Below are 21,181 nucleotides of genomic sequence, written 5' to 3' on the forward strand. Positions count from 1 at the left end.
ACTATGTACATGGTACGTACAGTAATCTATATCGTTTTCAACTGAATTGGAGGTGGTAGCCCCGCGACAGAGCATCACACAAGTTATTCTATAAGGATTCTGTTTTACATTTTAGAAAGAGTGAAAGAAAGAAAGAAAAAAAATTCAGCATACTTACCATTAATTAACATAACATACTTAAGTAATTAAATATAATATATATTTTTTTACTATTAGGTTTTTTGAAGTTCGGAAGCCTAATTAACTTGAAGTAAGAATAAGTTTTTTTCCATCTTGTAACACAAACATATTCATTAAAACCTTATTCACGTAAACAAGTTTCATAAAGGTTTCTTGAGAGGTACATTAATAGCTCATGAATATTATAAAAATGTTTGTTAGCAGCACATTAAAATGAAATAGCGAGCTCCGTAGCGTTTTATGAAAAAAGAAAAACAATGGGCTATATTTTCGCCGCTTTTTAAAATTAGTAACATCATAAGCTGACGACTATTAGTCAAAGTAGTAGTCAGAAGTACATCCATCTCAAGATGAACAAAGCACTCACGCTTCACCGAGCTTTCCATTAGACCACAGTGTTAGACCAAGGTGGTGAGCCGTATCGCCATCTATAACGATCGTTGACTGTGTTAGTGAAAAAAAAACTAGTATTTATCTAGTGTGGCCTTCGGGTTGGAAGGTCAGACGGGCAGTCGCTTCTGTAAAAAAGTGGACCTGTCAAATCTTCAGGTTAGGTAAGCGAACCCTGTGAAAACAGGATAAATTAAAATTAGCGTTACACTTCTTCTTCATTCGTGTGGATTGTGAGGAGGATTACCAAGGCACAAGGCACACCTTCGGAAGGCGCGTTAAGCCGTTGGTCCCGGTTACTACGAGTATATACTTACTGATATAAGTACGTAGTCGTCACATGAGTCATGTCAGGGGCCTATGGCGGTTCAGTAATAACCCTGACAGCAAGGTGATGATGTTGATAATCCACCCACACGATACACAAGATAGAAGAATGCCCGATCATCGGCCGCTGGCAGCAATGTACCTACTAATATTCCAAAAATGGAATGGCTTCAAGAGTAGAGCTCAAATAACTACCCGCCGCCTCATTCAGCGCTTTAACTAGCATGGAAAAAACTTTCAAATATCGAATAATTCTCTCAGACGACGCCTTAAGCCAAGCTTCGCGCCCAGGCGCCAATCTAGGCACCCTGAGGTCTAAACTCTTAAGAATTTTAAACCGATAGAGAACCCTCAGCGCTCCCCACATACTCCGGCGAAGTAGTTAATGTCATGTCGATCGCAAATGTTTTGTTAAGTTTTGATGTGAGTTTTATATTTTATTTTAGCAGACCATCAAGTAAAGAGTTTTATAACGTCACCCTCATAACATGAGTAAAGCATGAATCATCACAATCCAAACTTAGCCGACTTTAGGCTTCAACGGAAAATTTGATCCCAAAGTTTTCACGCAACATTTTGTCCTTGTTATGATAATTTATGAGCGTTACATGACTTCGTCAGTGTTATGTAATGATACGTAATTAATGCTTGAATATAATATAACGTTTGAGATAGTCTTCTATCGTGTGGGTTGTGAGGTGGATAACCAACATCAGTAACCCTGGTGTCAGGGTTATTATTGAGCCATCGCAAACACCTGACATGGCTCATGCAACGACTAAGTACTTACTTCAGTAATAAGTAACCGAGACCAACTGCTGAACGTGCGTTCCAAAGCACGGCACATTTTACTTTCGGACAAACGGGATTAGCCTGTAATGACCTAACCACACTAGGCATCACAAAGGGATTGTTGTGATAATATGTCCCCATCGGAATTTGAACCGGGGACCTCCGGATTGTGAGTCCAACGCTCAACTGGACTAAGTATATATAACTCACACATGTAATGATTAAGTTTGATATGAAGTAGAAGAAAAATAAGAGAAGTATGTCAGGATCGAAGTAAATGGAATTCCATACTGTCTGATTACCCTGACTTATAAACATTTTTGACGTCCTAAAATCATAAACCAGACCCAATGTTGCCACATATAATCTTTTTACCGACTTTATTTTTTTATTATTTATTATATTGCTTTAGAAATCGCCTGTTTCTTTAGTAGGTAAAAGACCATAGTACTTAACACGTTCAATTTCGCGTTAAGCAATAGAAAATATAAATTTCCTATTATACCAAGTTGAAAATTCAAAAGTTATTGCATAAATATTACAGCCACGCCTCTAAATCGGGGTAAGCAAGTTAAACCTTTGGAAATTGTGCAAACTTTCTAAGAAGTTTTCTTTGGAATATTAATTCAATACATTAATTTCTCACTGTATTTTCTGAATACTAAGGGAGAGGTTATGTAAGGTTGTTGAACCGTTACGGCAACTTACTGGGGCCTTATTTTTGACTCACATTCGAAAATATTATATACCCATTTCAGGTGGCACGTTAGAAATTGACATATGCAAGATGAGACAGGTATATATTTTCAGATTTTTTTTTAAATAATGGCACCGAATCATGTCTCTCATCTCTCGACGCGACGACGCAACGTCTCACGCGCATTGCACAGTGTGGCATGGCATAAATTTAATGTGTCGTTTATTATGTACTAGCTTTTGCCCCCCGAAAGGTCCCATATCAAAATCACCTTCTCTTTGAAGGTTGGGGGCAGTTTTCTACAAAAAAAAAGATGCACAATTTTCTTGTTACTCTTAACAACCTCATTAGTTCTTTTTTTTAGAAAAATAATAGTAAACATCAAATTTTATCATTCATGATCCAACTACAAAGTATGTGAAAAACAACTTTGAGGTTTATGATCATCGGAATTTAGGCTAAGCTTCAGAAACAGAAAGTCTGTCGTAACCACACAATTACAGTATTGATTTATAACGAAAGTTTTCCAAAGACTAGCTGTGCTGTCATTCATAAAGAAAAATATTAACCTCGAACTGAAGAAATATGTTTACAACACGAACGAAAGCCTGCGTGAAATAGACTCGCTTGTGCATGAAAAAAACTTGGTGAAAAATAATCCTTGGTCACAGAGCACGAAACTAAACCAAGCTCGGCCGCTTTTAGAGGAGAACCACAGATAGAAATCAGTACTTTTCTATTTTACCGTTTTTTATTTATGGGTTTTTTAGTTGTACCTATCAAGTTGACTCGAATGATAAGTAAACACAAAACGTGTCAACCTGCTACAAAACGTCAAAAATGATACAATAAAAATATACTTTATTGCACACAACATACAAAACAAGTTTTACACACATGGACGAAAGGTACAGTACAATCTGGCGGCCATATTTATCTGTCATAATTTGCACTACACACACCAAAGACGTGACATTTTTAGTTGTCACGCAAAAATACAGTTTCGCTAAGGTACAATATAATTATTATAATAAATGAATAAATAAATAAAAGTAAAAATTCTTTATTTCACAAATTTTATTATGATGATCGCCTCTAGACTGCGGCCAAGCGTTTTTTTGTTCATTAGTCAGTGTTTTTGGGCCATAAATACGTATAGAAGGTTGGCCTGTATGTTGTGATGTTAAAGATTAAATTGCTTTGCGTAAAAAGTTGGTGCAAAGGCCAGAGAGTACTTTGTGTAATGGTGATTTAGCGTCTTTCGAGTTACATGATCGGCGAGAATGATTTTAATGTTTTTGGATCCTTTGTTCATTGTTTGGGATATTAAGAAAAATAAAATAAGTACTATTTTACTTATATATCCTCCCTTCGAGGGAGGTAATTGAAATGTTGTTACTTAAATAATGCTCGTTAGAGCGTTAAGCTCACAATCCGGAGGTCCGGGTTCGATCCCCGATGGGGAAATTGTCGAAATCACTTTATGAGACTGTCCTTTGTTTGGTAAGGTCTTCGCAGGCTTGAATCACCTGATCGTCCGAAAAAGTAAGATAATTCCGTGCTTCGGAGGGTACGTTAAACCGTTGGTCCCGGCTATTAGCCGTAAAAACTTAGAATAGAATGCATTGTCATTGAGTATTATTGATTGATTGATTGTCATTAGTCATTATTTACACATGACAAAAAACAAACAACACACAATAAATTGACATGCAACATCTAACGATTCATTCGTTATTAATAATCGATTGTTGTAATCGATTTATGTCGTTCACATTTCAGTTCTTTTCGTCATTTGATGATTTAGTTAAGTCATGCATTAAGTGAACTACCCTTGTGAATTTATTAAACATTGCTGTCTTCATGAAAATTGTACAGAGAATAAAACTGATTTTACAGCCATTCGTGTAGCGATTTGGAGAACTTATTAAGTAATTGTAAGTATTTTATATAGTTCAGGTATTTTGTTATATATATTTTTATGCACATAAAATAGGATTTTTTTGGACTCGTGTAGTTCTTGGGACCATATTGTGAAAAATATTATTACACGACAATGATAAATGCGGTAGTAGGTTAGCCTTTGTTATTGAAGCTTGGATACTTGGACATGATCCAAGATTTAAGAATACCTATATTAAAACGCAGCCCTGAAACTCGATACAAAAATCTCGTTCTTATCGTGTGCCACCAAACGCGTAAGTGTGAGTGAGACAGATAGCTCTCGCTCGCTCCCTTACTCCTTAAGGGCTTACGGCTATTAAAATGAGACAGCGCGGTTACAGCACACGACAAGCGCGTTGCATATCAACAAGAAGCCTATTTTATTCGCCCGGATTGATTCATTCACTCATTCATTTTAAAACTGGGTACTTGATAGTTTCGGATAAGTAAAAAAAAAAACAATTTTTATGCCTCTTAAAATATTTTATTTTTTCGAAAAAAGCATATTTTCCTTCATTAATATTAAATTTCGCGGGAAAACGGTTAGTCACGTGACATTTGAAACCTAGCACATTGAACTAAAAATCTTCTTCAAAATTATATTACTAAAGAAAAAACACTTTCTTCAAAAATATAACGTCACAAATTGAGTGACCATGAATTGAAAACGATGGAGACAAATCGTCCCATCACTAAATACCTCCAAACCTTGTGACCACGATTCACAATAATGAGGGACTGACTGGAGAGAGACTCAATTTATACTCGCTATCGTATAATATAGGTATTAATGACCAGGAACGTACTAAAATGGTCTGATAAAGGAAACTAGATAGAGATAGAAATAGTCTTATAAGCGGCAGGATCGTTCTGTGGGTTGGTCATAAAAACGGAACGTGATCAGCTCACTGACTAGCCTCACTTAGGGCTATTGCAGACGCAATGCATTCAAACAAAGTTGCAGCTTGGATGGTTTTTGTGGTTAGGATATTTATTTGATCATGTAATGTACACTTGATAACACAGAAAGACAATATCCCCCACATACCCAAAAATCACTTTTTGATCCCTAGTTTCGTTAGGACATTACAGAATATTCTACGCTGAAAATCAAACATTTGGCACGATCACGATTACATAAACTGTATACAAGTGAAGTAATAAATAAGGCAAGAAAAAACCGCGATGTAAAACATACAGAATAGCTAAATTGTAACAATATTTGCATGCTAAATATTGTCGATCCGGAGGTCCCGGGTTCGAATCCCAGTGGGGACATATCACAAAAATCACTTTGTGATCCCTAGTTTGGTTAGGACATTATAGGCTGATCAACTGATTGTCCGAAAGTAAGACGATCCGTGCTTCGGAAGGCACGTTAAGTCGTTGGTCCCGGTTACTACTTAATGACGTAAGTAAGTAGTCGTTACATGAGCCATGTCAGGGGCCTTTGGCGGCTCAATAATGACCCTGACACCAGAGTTGATGGGGTTGGTAATTGACCTCACAACCCAGACGATAGAAGAAGAAGAATATCCCAGGAAGAGGAAATAGCTGTAAACCAGCGCTAGATGGTGCTGTAGCATGGCTCCATCACAACATATTACCTTTAGCCCGTGTTCGTAATATTCATAATTTCCTAGTTCTCATATAAAAATGAAAACTGAGGGGTTAAAATGGCCACATCGAAGCAATTCATCTAAGAAAGCAATATTGCTATTTGACATTTGTTTGCATTGCGCACTTTCTTTTATATGCGCAAATGTCAAATTGCAATATTGCTTTCTTAGATGAATTGCTTCGATGTGGCCATTTTAACCCCCCTGTTACTGGCAATAAATTTATTTTATTCTTATTTTCATTCTTAATATGACAATAAGAAGAGAGACAAACACAACACAACACCCACACAAGACAATTTATTTCTAATAGAAATTTCTTCTAGTAAGCCTGAGAGAATTCAATTCAAATACAAAAATATCTTTATTCAATAGGTAACATAGTTACACTTCGAATCGTCAATTTAACATAACGAACGTCTCATCCGCCTAAAACTACTGCAGCTTCTCACAACCTATATATATAGCCGGGGAAAAGAAGCTGTAAGAAAAACCTCGGCACAGGGCCCTAGACGTTCTTTAAAAAAAAAGAGAGTGATGGATCACAAAATCAAAGGCTGCAGATCAATTGCAATCTAACAATTAATATTATTCCAGTCAGAGCTGGATATTTGTAGTTTAATTCCGTCCGTCCGTCTGTAAAAGCCCTAAGGACACCACTGTAGAATAGAAATGCTAAATATTTTACTACGTTACTACGCATTCTTAGATATAGATTTTGTGCGCTGTTTCTGAAGGTTGATAATGTTATAGTTTTGTTTTCACCAATATTTTTGGTCAGATTATTTTACGTATATTATTGTAGAGCAGAAAATAAAAGAAGGTAAATGTTAGATACACACATAATTAAAACATTAGGATTATCTTATGATGTTAAAGAGGATGTATTCAAAATGAGTGGTAAGAATGTAACTACATCTGACAAACCCACTAAGCGTACTGTCTTAAGTTCTATCAGCAGAATGTTTGATCCGTTGGGTTTCACTGGTCCTATTGTTGTTTGTGCCAAGCTAATACTGCAGCAGATTTGGCGTTGCAACCTGGAGTGGGACACTCCACTACCTGCGGACCAGGTCGAGGTCTGGCAAAATTTCTATTCCAGTCTCATAAATATGCCTGATATAATAATACCACGCAATTTGTACTTAGCTGACTCTGATGAAACACAAATAATTGGTTACTGTGATGCCTCTTCGGGTGCTTATTGTTGTTGCATTTATATAAAGCTCAGAATTAATAATACTGTGCATGTTCATTTGTTGACTTCAAAATCAAGGCTAGCCCCCTTAAATTCAAAACTTACTATCCCTAAGCTGGAGTTGAATGGTGCATTAATGCTGGCTAAGCTTGTTACTAAAATTAGTTTGTTATTTAGTAATGTTACAACATTTAATCTATTTTGCGACTCACAAATTGTACTGAGTTGGTTAAAGTCCTACTCCATAAAACTGCCTGCTTACATAGGAAATAGAGTACATGAAATAAATAGATTAACACAATCAGCGAGCTGGCATTACACGCCTAGTTTGCTTAACCCAGCGGATGTTTTATCACGTGGCTGCATTCCTCAAGATTTAGCTAAAAATACATTATGGTGGCACGGTCCAGATTACTTATGTAACACAAATGATTACAACTTCTACTTGTCCAGCATTGAGGCACCATTGAGCATCCATCCGGGATCATCAGAGGACACAGAAATTAATGGTAAACGAATGGTACGAAACGAATGGTACTTCATCTTTAAACTAGACAATAAGACAAAAGAGAAGCTTGGAATATTAAAACTAGTTCACCAAAATATTCAAGGCTTCTCTGGCAAAGAATTGGACATAGAATTATTTTTAGAGACATTTTTTATTGACATTTTATGTATTACTGAGCATTGGTTTAAGGATTATGAATTGTTATTCGGTTTTGAAAATTATCATTTGGCTAGCGCTTTCTGTCGAAAGATCAAAATACGTGGTGGCTCCCTTATTTTTATCAGAAATAGTTTAAAATATAAAGAACGCAAAGATATTACTGGACTTTCGATAGAGGGCACTATGGAGATTTCATGTATAGAAACAGAGAAACATATTGTTGTGGCCGTATACAGACCCCCATACAGTGCTAACTTCACAGTTTTTGAATCAGTGATGGAAAATGTACTGAAGGTCATATCCAAAAGTAATAAATCCATTATAGTGTGTGGAGATTTTAACGTTGATTTATATGAAGTAGATTCAATTACAACTAGATTTCTAAGTTTGTTTACATCTTTTAACCTTGTTAATATATTTATGGAGCCAACTAGAATTACAGAAACAACTGCCTCATGTTTAGATAACATTTTTTGCAATTGTGATTTCCAAGATAACAGTATCCTTAACTGTTTTAAGTCTGATCACAGTGGGCAGTTGGTTAGTTTTCCAGTACTTAAAAATGTGCAAAAAATTAAATTTAGTACTCGACCCATCACTGATAATCGGATAGAGAAATATCGAAATAGTCTTATTAGTAACTTACCTTGTCCAAACTTTGATACAGACAATCCTGACGATTTTTACAGGGATTTCTTCACTATTATCCATAAAGAATTTGAAAATAATTTTCCTCAAAAGGTAGTTACCAACAGTCAATCATTCAAGTTCAGTGACTGGGCTACCGTAGGCATTCGCAAAAGTAGAAATACTCTTTATTCTTTATATGAGGAAAAAACGTATACACACGCTGATAGTTTCAAAAGCTACGTCAAAAATTATTCTAAAATATTTCGAAGAGTGTGTTATACAGCCAAACAGATGCATATTAGTAGTAAAATAAAGACCGCGGATAATAAAATAAAGGCAGTTTGGCAAGTAATAAATAGTGAAACAAAGGCTTCTAAACCGCGTGAATTAGAATACAATATAGAATCGGGCACTGGGTTAGTAAAACAAGATAAAGATGTAGCTGAAGTTTTTGATAAATTCTTCACGAACATCCCTGTAAAAACTACAGAATCTCTCAGGTCCTCTCCTGTTCAAGCTGATATATTATTAAAAAGTAATGTTACTGCTTGCACTGAATTATTTGATTTTAAACGCGTTGATCCGAGTAGTATTGTTAAAGTATTCAAACAGCTGAAACTTAAAACCTCGAAAGATTTATGGGGATTGTCTGTCAAATTGATGAGCTCTGTTATTGATATCTTAGCACCATATCTAGCTTACATCTTTAATATGAGTGTTGAAAATGGCACTTTTCCAAATTTAATGAAAATCAGTAAAGTTATACCTCTTTTTAAATCTGGCACAAAATCAGACCCCACGAATTATAGACCGGTTTCTATTCTACCAGTACTTAGTAAAATTTTCGAGAAAATTATTCTCGACCAACTGCTATGTCATTTTAATTTAAATAACTTACTCCACAGCCAGCAGTTTGGTTTTACTAAGGGTCGGTCTACAACAGACGCGAGTGTGACATTTGTTCGACACATTTTCGATGCTTGGGAGAAGTCGCAGAATGCCGTAGGAGTATTCTGTGACTTGTCTAAGGCGTTCGACTGCGTGGATCACGAGACCTTGCTTTTGAAATTGAGTCACTATGGACTAAATAATGGAGCTCTCAGTTTGTTAAATTCATATCTAGGTGGTAGGATACAAAAGGTACAAATCAATAGTACAACTTCTTCGGGCTCTCATGTTCAAATGGGAGTTCCTCAAGGATCCATTTTGGGTCCGTTTCTTTTTTTAGTGTACATAAATGATTTACCTTATGTAGTACAGAACCAAGCTGACATTGTGCTGTTCGCGGATGACACTTCTCTTATATTTAAAATCGACAGAAAGTTAGAGGAATTTGACGAAGCAAACAGCGCTGTGTCGCAGGTTCTAAGTTGGTTTACAGTAAATAACCTAGTTCTAAATGCTAAGAAAACGAAGTGTATTAAATTTGTTCTACCAAACGTAAAGAAAGTAAATAATAACATTAAAATTAACGACGAGAAACTAGATTTTGTTGAACACACAGTTTTCTTAGGAATTACTGTAGATTCAAAACTTCAATGGGGCCCACATATTGTATCACTAGCGGGCAAGCTAAGTTCAGCAGCATATGCCGTCAGAAGGATCCGACAACTCACAGATGTACCCACTGCTAGACTTGTCTACTTCAGCTACTTCCACAGCATAATGTCTTACGGTATTTTGCTGTGGGGTCGAGCCGCTGATGTAGAAACTATTTTCATCATTCAAAAAAGAGCAGTTCGCGCTATTTATAAGCTGCGTTGTCGGGACTCTTTGAGGGAGCTGTTTAAAGAAATAAATATACTGACGGTCGCAAGTCAATATATATATGAAAACATTATGTATGTACGTAAAAACTTATCTCTCCTTCCGAGAAACTGTGAAAGGCATACTTACAATACAAGAAATAAACATAAAATTGCTATTCAAAATTCTAGATTAAGTAAATTAAATTCATCTTTTTTGGGGTTATGTATACGTTTTTACAATAAAATACCAGATAATATTTTAAATTTGTCAGAAAATAAATTTAAAGCTCACGTGAAGCTTACTTTATGTAAAAAAGCTTATTATAAGATTAATGACTACCTAAATGATAAAAATGTCTGGTATTGAATGTGTTCCTCTAGTTATTAAATAACTTGTAATGTATATCCTCATTGGTTTTTAAAAGATGTGTTGCTGTTGCAGTTTCTTGTCATTTCTTCTCCTCAGCCATAACACCTTGCGAAATGACGTAAATTCAAAAATGTTACATTGACCTTCAACAAGTTTATCCATGATAATTACGTTGAATAAATGATTCTGATTCTGATTCTGATTCTGATTCTAATTTAGCGGTAATACAGGATAATAAGGAATTATTACCCTTTTTTACAAAACTTTCAAGTTTGCATAAAATGCAACATGTAATGGCCTATGTATTAAGGTTCATAAATATGTGTAGAAAGCGGCACACACAAATGGGAAGCCTGTCTGTAAAGGAATTGCAAAACGCACATCTCACAATTATAAAGTGTATACAAAAACATTACTTTTCTAAAGAAATTAATGCCATTAAAAACAACCAAGTTATTGCATCAAACTTAAAGTCATTATACCCTTTCATTGATGAAAACAATTTGTTGAGAGTGGGCGGAAGACTACATCAAGCTGCTATACCCTATGCAAAGAGGTTTCCCATCATTTTGCCCAAAAAATGCCACTACACAAAACTCATTATTGTAAATGAGCATTTAAGTTTATTGCACAGTGGTTTAAAACTGACTTTGAACAGCCTAAATCAAAAATATAATATTATTAATGGTACACGTGAAATTAAAAGTGTAATACATAAATGTGTAATCTGTTGTAGGTTAAAAGCTGAAGGAGCTAAGCAGCTCATGGGCTCTCTGCCCAAGGACAGAGTAAATCCTGCCAGGGTCTTTGAGAAGGTGGGCCTGGACTATTGCGGCCCATTTGAAGTGAAGCAATCAACAGTAAGGCGAAGCATAGTGTCTAAAGGCTATGTTCTTGTGATTGTTTGTTTCACAACAAAGGCTGTACACTTAGAAGTTGTGTCAGACATGACCACTGAGGCCTTCCTCGCAGCCCTTAAACGCTTCATAGCTCGCAGAGGCTTACCTTCAGATATCTATTCAGATAATGCAAAAACATTCAAAGGTGCTCATAATAAGCTTAATGACCTATATAAACTTGCAAATAGTAGTGATTTTCAAAATTCAGTAAGTAACTTCACTGCCAATAAAGGCATTCAATTCCATTTCATACCTGACTACAGTCCCAACCATGGTGGCTTGTGGGAAGCTGCGGTAAAGTCAGCAAAATATCATATGAAGCGTATTGTTGGATTAAAAACTTATACTTACGAGCAGCTTTCCACCATATTTACAGAGATTGAGGCCGTTCTCAATTCTCGGCCCATCACCCCCATGTCTCAGGATCCTTCAGATTTTTCCTGCCTAACACCAGGCCATTTTATAATAGGTTGTCCTCTTACATCGTACCCATGTCCAGATCTCACTGAGATCCCTATTAACAGACTTAAGTTTTGGCGGTCCTGTGAGCAAGCTCGACAGCATTTTTGGCGGGCCTGGTCGCATGACTACTTGTCAAGTCTTCATCAGAGGCACAAATGGCAATATGAGGTAAATAACATTAAAGAAAACATGGTAGTTATGCTAAAACACCCATCCACCCCGCCTCTTCAATGGCCTCTTGGCAGGATTTCTAAGGTTTATATTGGTGATGACAACAAAGTACGTACAGTACAAATTGTAACTGCTGATCATAAATATCACACTAGGGCTGTGTCAAAGATTGTTATTCTGCCTACAGAAAACTAACATGATGTACTTAAACTAGTACGCTAATTAATTTTAAGTTTAGTTTAAGTTTGCTCGTAGTACTTCATTTATGATGTGTAGTTTCAAGCTTGCTTGACTACGATGCCAAGAGTATTATGTACCTATGTTATTTAGTGGTTTCACTACCCACCTGGTGTTCATACATCTTCTCTTAACTTATGTAAAGCATATATACAATGTGAAACATAAGTGTTCATACACCTATTCTTTGCTTGTATAAAGTTAGTTATGTATCCATATACATGTCAATAATTATTACCTATCTCAAACTAGTACTATATGATTAACTTTTCTGACATTGTTGCTGTCACTTTACCTTTTATAACTTACCTATACCTATTTTAGTATTCATAGGTCAATTAGACAATTAGTAACCTATTTCAAGTTGGCACTATCTCATTTTACATTATATAACTAGTGTTTAGGTTGTGATACGAACTGATATAAATTTTACTTGTATAACTTTAAACTGTTATTAATTCATAGTACAAAGTGATAATTTTGCATTTTTACTATTATAAGGATAGTTGTTTTCTATTTTTAAGTTGGCATAAAATATTAAGTTAGCCATCTATAGTGTAAAGGGTTCATGCCCGCCCCAATTGTGTTAGATACACACATAATTTTACTGTGGCAACACACTTTCTCTTTGATCTTCATTTTTTTACCATGTAACTGTCAGTCTCAAATAAACCCAATTTAAAATTACTTAAAAGTGACTTCTCATTTATTGAGCATAACAGTAAATGATTATGACAAGTGACAGTGACAAAATACGTAATATTTTATCATTGTCACTGAGTCAATCCTTGATTGACATTGTCACCTTTTTGTTATCTTAAGTCACCTTATATAACCTTATGTCACCTTTATGTTACCTTATGTCACCGTATGTCACCTTATGTACCTTAAATTATCACCTTAAGTTATTCCCGTAATTTTTGCCGCTTTCATTGTCGATTGTCATAAACTTTTGCAACTTGGTTAAGGCCCCTGTAATATCTATTTTTCTTATATTATTTACTGCGCAAAAATAACGTACCCCGGTGAAAGCAATACCGTTTCATACTTTTAAAAACACCACACGTAATTTATATCAAAGAATAAGTAGTAGGTAACGCTGTTAAGTATTTAGCAATTTTATTCTACAGCGAAATCCTTATAAGCAAAATCCTAGTAAGAGTTATTACAGACGGACTGAATGTTAACTACAAATCTCGAATGCAAATGCGTTTTTTGCTAGTTTATAAATGAATATACCTACATGTACGCACACTTACTCAAGAATGTAAGAAACATTGTAAGTACACTCTAATCTATAGAATAGAAATACTGGGCTGAAAAAATCTGAATGCCATCGAAACGACAAGAAGAAGAAAAATAAAGAATAATAAATATTAAGTATCGAACGGCGACTCTCAGCTCCCCACCAGCGGCTGAGATAGGCTTACCTCACTCCCTTCGATCTTACTTTAGACTTCATTCGTATGGGCGTCAGACGTCACACATACAGAGACACGCGTGTATGATAAAGTCAACGTGTAGTGTCTATGTAAAACGAAGTGTTAGTATTTGTAAGTGTCCGGGGTGTGTTCTAAGCAACCCCTTAGCCCTATGGATGGAACGAGGCTGGGTACCCCTTAACGAACTAAACAGAATGGATGGAGTACCAATTTCCGGGCTCCACACCGTTCGCTTTCGATTTGTTTAGTTCTGTTTTCTTCATCTGGTTTATTTCTTTTTTTGCTAAAGTCAAAGGAATAATTGGATTTGGATTATCATTTATTACATGTAACATTATTATTATAATATATATGACCTACCGCCGTGGAAGCCCAGTTGGTAGAACGCCTCTCACTTTGAGATCGCAGGTTCGAATCTGTCTTTGAATTCATGTTTTGATTATCACGTGCTCAGCGGTGAAAGAAAACATCGTGAGAAAACCTACATTGCCGAGAAATACATTTTCGAAGGTATGTAACCTAACCTGTATTGGGCTGGTTTTCTCTTCGCAGGTTAGAAGGTCAGACAGGCAGTCGCTTTTGTAAAAAACCGGACTTGTCAAATCTTCAGGTTAGGTAAGCGGACCCTGTGAAGAACGGGATATTGCTAGAGAGATGATTACCTCAATATATGTAACTTACTTATAAGTATATTATTATTAGCTTGAAAAGTCTCATCAAAATGACTCACTTCAATTTAAACGTCACATTATATTATATCTACTTAAAATTGTATTCCGTCTAGGGTAAGTGTCCAGTGGCTGGCGGTTCCGTAGGGTATAAGTGCCTGTGGTTACCCGAAGGGACGACAAATAGGCTGGACCTCTAGAGGAGACCATAATAAGACCTGTCCCATTAAAACCGCGAAACGAGACATTATTTGTGTAATATCTTTATCGTATTCCAGAGCTTGGGTTTGGAACTTATTTCACTACTTTAAAAAATGCTGTCTTATGAAGATCACTCATACCTACAAACAATAATTCAATATTCTTTATTTGCATACTATGATGGTGTACAAATTGGTAAGTTACATTATATGAGTTTCACATCACAGACCCTTTACACATCAAAATAGAAGTTCAAAAGAGTAGTAACATCTCAGTATCATTAAGGTATTCACTAGTGCTGTAATAACATTTATTAATTAGAAGTTCTTTTATTTTTTTAATACAGATTTTGTATATTTTTTTCTTTTAATATGTTAGGCAGTTTATTATAAATTTTGATGGACATCACATATGGGCTAGAAGAATGTAGGTTCAATTTGTCAAAAAAGTTAATGTGACATGGTACCAAAGTGTATACATACGCTTGTGACCGTATCTGATTAATAAGTCTGTATTTGATATCGGTAGCGACAGATCTATCAGTAAGTTATAATAACATAAAGTAGCATCATGCCTGTATTCTAGAAGGGGTAGGTAGAGATCTAAGTACGGTCACGAGCATTAATATGTATACACTTTGGTACCATGTCACATTAACTTTTTTGACAAATTGAACAGTAAGTCTCACTAAATGTCACATATGTTAGTGCGACAGGGTCCTAAAGTGGCTACATTGCTCATGAGTGTACATACCCATTCATCGCCAGCTTTGTTTATGTCCCATGTATTATGTTTATTATGTCCCATAAGGGGCTTTTTTTGACGTGACTTATTGTAGATTTGCCGCAGCTGGCATTAACTACTTGGCCGGACAAATGGGGAGCGCTGAAGGGTCTCACCCGGTACAACGTTTAAGACAACAGGCCTGAGGGTGCCCAGTTGGGCGCGAACCTCGGGTCAGGGCGTCGTCTGAGAGGAAAAATATTTGAAAGAATTAATCGACCCTAGTGGGTCGATAGCGATAAGCGCTGATTGAGGGAAATCGTCGACCATGCCGGCGGAGTCGTTATCGGGGTGTATAAGGGGCGACTCTATTGCCATTAACCGGGCACAAATGCTGGAAACAATAAGATATCAATAAGATGATTATCTATGCATAAGTGTAAATTACTTATTAGCAAGAGATAATGCTACACAGTGATAAGATCAAGGCTTTTAAGTTAATGAGGCACTCAGGTTACGTTCCCTAAATTGAATATAGATGGCGCTGTACAGATATGCCTTCGTTTAACCTTCTAATTTCATGGATAACAGACATATGCATCTTTTATCTTTTTTTTTTGGGGTGTAAATGATGTCCCTTGTAATTTCACCCAGGCACAACACATCTTTATAAATTTTTTTGACGTGACTTATTGTAGATTAACTACTTGGCTGGAGATCACATCTTTCACCCATTATTATTCTGATCAAAATAAGGAGAAGCAATATAGGTAGCAACATAATTCTATACAAATCTGATCTCAATATCAAGCCACATTTTTTTATATATTTTATGCTTCTGCCATCATGTAGGTATCTGAGCTATGCAGTGGCGGATTTACAAATTTGCCGCCAGTAGGCTATTCAAATTTTGCCGCCCCTACTGACCTCTGAAATTCGATACTAATTATAGTCGAGTGCACAGCGCTACCAAAAACACGGCGCAAAGTTAGCAAAATATGTTCGGTTGAAGCCCGTACAGACGTAAGAATGTTCAGTATACTGTGCATTACTAAAATGTTATAACTCTTGTCACTTGTTTCTTTGTGTATAGGTATAATATCTATTATTTTACTTCTGTAAGACAAAAAAAAATTTGGGCCAAATTTGCCGCCCCCTAAAATCTGCCGCCCTAGGCTTCAGCCTACTCAGCCTACTGGTAAATCCGCCACTGGAGCTATGGGAAAATATGTATTTATCACGTTAAATCTGTACAACGTATATTTTTTTTGGGGATAATAACTCCCTCATTAAAGAATAATTTTCAGACTAAGTATCTACTTGCTAAACTACATAAACCTGACTGAAATCTACAACAAATCATACTATACAGGTTGTTAGTGACATCGTAACGAATACTCAGGGGGATGATTCAGACCATAATTCTGAGTTGATATCAAGTGGAATTTTCTTTCGGAAAATTCATGAAAATGTTAGTGTTTTTTTGAATTATTTTCTATTCCATACTTTTGCGATGGAAAATTCCACTTGATATCAACTCAAAATTATGGTTTGAATCATCCCTCAAAGTTTTCGTTACGATGTCACTAACACCCTGTATATACACTGTGTTACCTATAAAATCTAAGGTAGTTACTTAAGGGAATTATATTACTCGTGGCTGGGCCCGTCTAGCTGACAGCTTAACAGCTTAAGCTGTAGCTAAATATGCTTAATAGACTTACGTCGCAAATAACTTATGAGCTACATAGCTAACTAATTCTGCTAGCGCATTTAGTTCTAGACTTAGGTAATGTCTAGATAGGGCTTAACCCTTATATTGTAAGGACATCTATATTTCAATCTAAGTACACTAAAGTGTAGAGTAAGTAAGTCGAGTGTAGTTCCACTGTTATGTAAAAACTGATATACACTATGCTAATTAACATCATAACACTGGCTTCTGTATTTTGTAAAATATTATGTACATTATTGAAATATGAACAGTAATTGTACTGAATCAGTCGTTCCCGCGTTCATTTTCGGAGGTATTAGACCTAACATGTACTGGGCTGGTTTTCCCTTCGCGGGTTGGAAGGTCAGAGAGGCAGTTGCTGCTGTAAGAAACCAGGCTTGTCAAATCTTCAGGTTGGGTAATGGACCCTGTGAAAAACTGTATAATGCTTTTTTTTTTGACGTGACTTATTGTAGATTTGCCGCAGATGGCATTAACTACTTGGCCGGACAAATGGGGAGAAGAATGAAGGCTCTCACCCGGTATGTATAGTGCTAGGGAGATGATGATTTCTGTGGTTCACAGTAGTATTAGACAGTCTATTTCACTCAATCAGCGCTTATCGCTATCGACCCACTAGGGTCGATTAATTCTTTAAAATATTTTTCCTCTCAGACGACGCCCTGAGCCGAGGTTCGCGCCCAACTGGGCACCCTCAGGCCTGTTGTCTTAAACTTTGTACCGGGTGAGAGCCTTCAGCGCTCCCCATTTGTCCGGCCAAGTAGTTAATGCCATCTGCGGCAAATCTACAATAAGTCTTTTTTTTAAATAAGCTATGTATACTCTAATATCATAAAAAGTACGTTTTATATTGTCGGCGGTTGAGCAATTTCCAACGGAACCCTGCGTGTGACGTTGACAAATAATTCATCACGCATTTTAATCATGCCGAGATTTTTGGGGTTCCGCAGAAAAACGTGACTAATGGCTGAAACAATTGAAGCGATAAGAAGGTAAGTGAAAATGTACTTAATCCGTTGTTATGTGTTCATTGAAGTAGTCCTCAAATTTCTTGCCAATTAGTAAATACCGTTTAGGGCAAGTCTAAAATACGCCGCATCAAATAAGCTACTCGTAATAGGTACGGTCACGAGCATTATCTATACACTTTGGTACCATGTCACATTAACTTTTTGAAAAATTTAACTGTAAGTCTCACTAAATGTCAAATATGTTAGTGCGATAGAGTCCTAAAGTGGGTACATTATATTGCTCATGACTGTACCTACTAAGAGAGTCGTTTGAATTCCAACATACATTATAAACTCACGCCTATTTATCTCCTAATTCTTAAGGTACCGAAACTATAAAAATATTTTGTTTGACGGAGAACATAAAACTGGATTTAAAAAATACTTTTCTAGCTACTAGCAGCGAAGAAATGAATTCAATGAAACGATATTATTATAAGCCCGAGGCTATTAGAAACTTTTGTACTTTTATATTGTGTATTTTCTTAACAATTTGTTTTTCATGACTTGTTTTGAATGTGTAAAGGATATCAAATAAAATTACTAATAAGGGACACATATATATATATATATATATAAACAGCCTATATACGTCCCACTGCTGGGTACAGACGGGAGAGCAGTGGGATGTATAAATATATTCGTATATTCATTCAACCGGAGGGGGTATGGGGCAAACTCCACGCTGCTCCACTGCGAGTTGACAGGAGGAGATTTTTACGGCTAATAGCCTGGACCAATGGTTAAACGTGCCCCCAAACGCACGAAATCGGTAACTACTAAGAAAAGAAAGTATTTTTGACGTAATTCAGGTGTTGCAGATTTGCCTCTAACGACATTAACTTCTTACTACTGTACGTATAAGCACGTTAAGTCGTTGGTCCCGGTTACTACTTACTGATGAGAGTCATGTCAGGGGCCTTTGGTGGTTCAATAGTAACTGACACCAGGGTTGTTGATGTTGGTAATTCACCTCACAGCCCACACGTGAGAAGACTATTAAAAAACTCAATTGTTTTTGTTCTATTCAATATAAAAATACCTTTGTTCAAATCAATGTCACAGTATTTATATAATAATGACGTAAAACAATTTTGTGTAAAAATTTTTTCACAGTTAGTGTCAAAATAACGATTACAGCCAAAGGAACCTGTCATTTCCATTCGCTTCTTTCATCAAAACCTTATTAAAACGACTCACGAGTGATTTCGGCTCGTGTCGCCCAAAATGACGTTGCGGGACGGACATATTTATCCAAATTACACCGGATATTAAATTGGGATGTCATTTCTCCGTAATTTATTATTCCTAATTACCATTGTCATTAATTATTAGCCATGACTAATGCTGTTGGCCAGGCAGGTATTTTCATAACATATCTTTGTTTGGATCGACACGCATTGGGTGCCTAATGACGGGTACAGGCGTCGTGGTAGACCTCGAAAGAGATGGCGCGACGACTTGGACGCTTGCCGGAGGGACTGGCCAGAGCACGCACAGGGCCGCGAAAAATGGAAAGAAGAAGGCAAGGCCTTTGCCCAGCAGTGGGATCTCGTAGGCTAGATTCGATTAGATTCAATTCGATCTTTGTTTTATACTACATATAGAAGTTTTGACATAGTATTATAAAACATGAAATAAACGAAAGTTTCAGTAAACAGACCCATCTTCTTCTTCTTATCGTGTGGCTTGTGAGGTAGAATACCAACTTCATCAACCCTGGTGTCAGGGTTATTATTGAGCCGCCAACGGCCCCTGACGTGGCTCATGTAACGATTACTCACTTACATCAGTAAATAGTAACCGGGGCCAACGGCTTAACGTGCCTTCCGAAGCACGGAGCCATTATTTCGCTATATTATCGAATTGCACTAGTGAAATTTTCCGTCGCAAAAGTATAGAATTGAAAAAATAAAATAAAAAATGTAAACAGAAGTCATGAATTTTGCGACGGAAAATTTCACTTGATATCAACTCAGAATCGTGGTCTTTATCACCCCCCTCAGTATTTGATACGATGTTACTTTTTTTTGACGTGACTTATTGTAGATTGCCGCAGATGGCATTAACTACTTGGCCGGACAAATGGGGAGCGCTGATGGCTCTCACTCGGTACAAAATTTAAGGAACCTCGGGTCAGGGCGTCGTTTCAGAGGAAGAATATTTGAAAGAATTAATCGACCCTAGTGGGTCGATAGCGATAAGTCATTATCGGGGTTCTGTAGTGTTTCGTGGCGCGAGCTGAGTTTTTTTATGTTACTAAAACCCTGCATATTACATTACATTCAGCTTCCTCTAAGCACAAAACAGTTATGCATCTGTTGCATTCAGATGCAATCTCCAACGTGACTGTCGTTACATAAAGGACAAAGTTCGCTGGAAACCGTAAGGCAGTTCAAATACCGTTGCTGTAACTGCTTCATACTTTTATTATGGTAATAGAAAGTTCCTATTGTTACGCCTCTGTTGTGGCGTAAACTTTGTAACGAGTGAATGTTGGTTTCATCGAACAGGTTAATTACTAAACATAAACAGCCGTGGCAATTTAAAAACCGGCCAAGTGCGAGTGGGACTCGCGCACGAAGGGTTCCGTATCTTTGACTAGGTAAACAACAGTAGGTACACAAATTTTATATTACTTACCTACAAGTTGTTATTATTGATATCCAGTAAAAAAGGCAAAAAAAGCACTTTTGTTTTATGGGAGTCCCCTTCGATATTTATTTTAAGGGTTGGGACCCTCGCTCAGACAATAGATGGCTTAAGTGTAGCGGTGATCGAAATTATTATTTTTGTCACATAAATAATAATTAATAGAAATAATAAATGGCGTAAGTGTAGTGTAGCGGTTATTTTTGTGACAAAAATAATAATTTCGATCACCGATACATTTACCCTTAACCTTATCGATATTTTAGATAATTTACTAACATAGTTCTTAAGTTTGTTACTCACCAAATGGATGTAGTTGTTCAATAATAAAATATATTTTTTTTATTTTTATTTTTTTTTTATTTACGCCATCTATTGTTGCCGAGCGAGGGTCCAAACACCCTTAATCTGATTTTTAG

General features: G+C 36.4%; 1 protein-coding gene across 1 annotated transcript; it reads left to right on the forward strand.

Moving 5' to 3' along the window:
• Window positions 1–6,842: 6,842 nt before the first annotated feature.
• On the forward strand, window positions 6,843–12,969 carry LOC126375703 (uncharacterized). The gene is made up of 2 exons (XM_050022799.1): window positions 6,843–7,022; window positions 11,299–12,969. Exon 2 carries the CDS (start codon window positions 11,327–11,329, stop codon window positions 12,287–12,289), a length of 963 nt encoding a protein of 320 aa, XP_049878756.1. The 5' UTR covers window positions 6,843–7,022; window positions 11,299–11,326; the 3' UTR covers window positions 12,290–12,969.
• The last annotated feature ends 8,212 nt before the right edge of the window (window positions 12,970–21,181 follow it).

This window comes from Pectinophora gossypiella, chromosome 19, assembly GCF_024362695.1.
Source record: "Pectinophora gossypiella chromosome 19, ilPecGoss1.1, whole genome shotgun sequence".
In the NCBI taxonomy this organism is placed as follows: domain Eukaryota; kingdom Metazoa; phylum Arthropoda; class Insecta; order Lepidoptera; family Gelechiidae; genus Pectinophora; species Pectinophora gossypiella.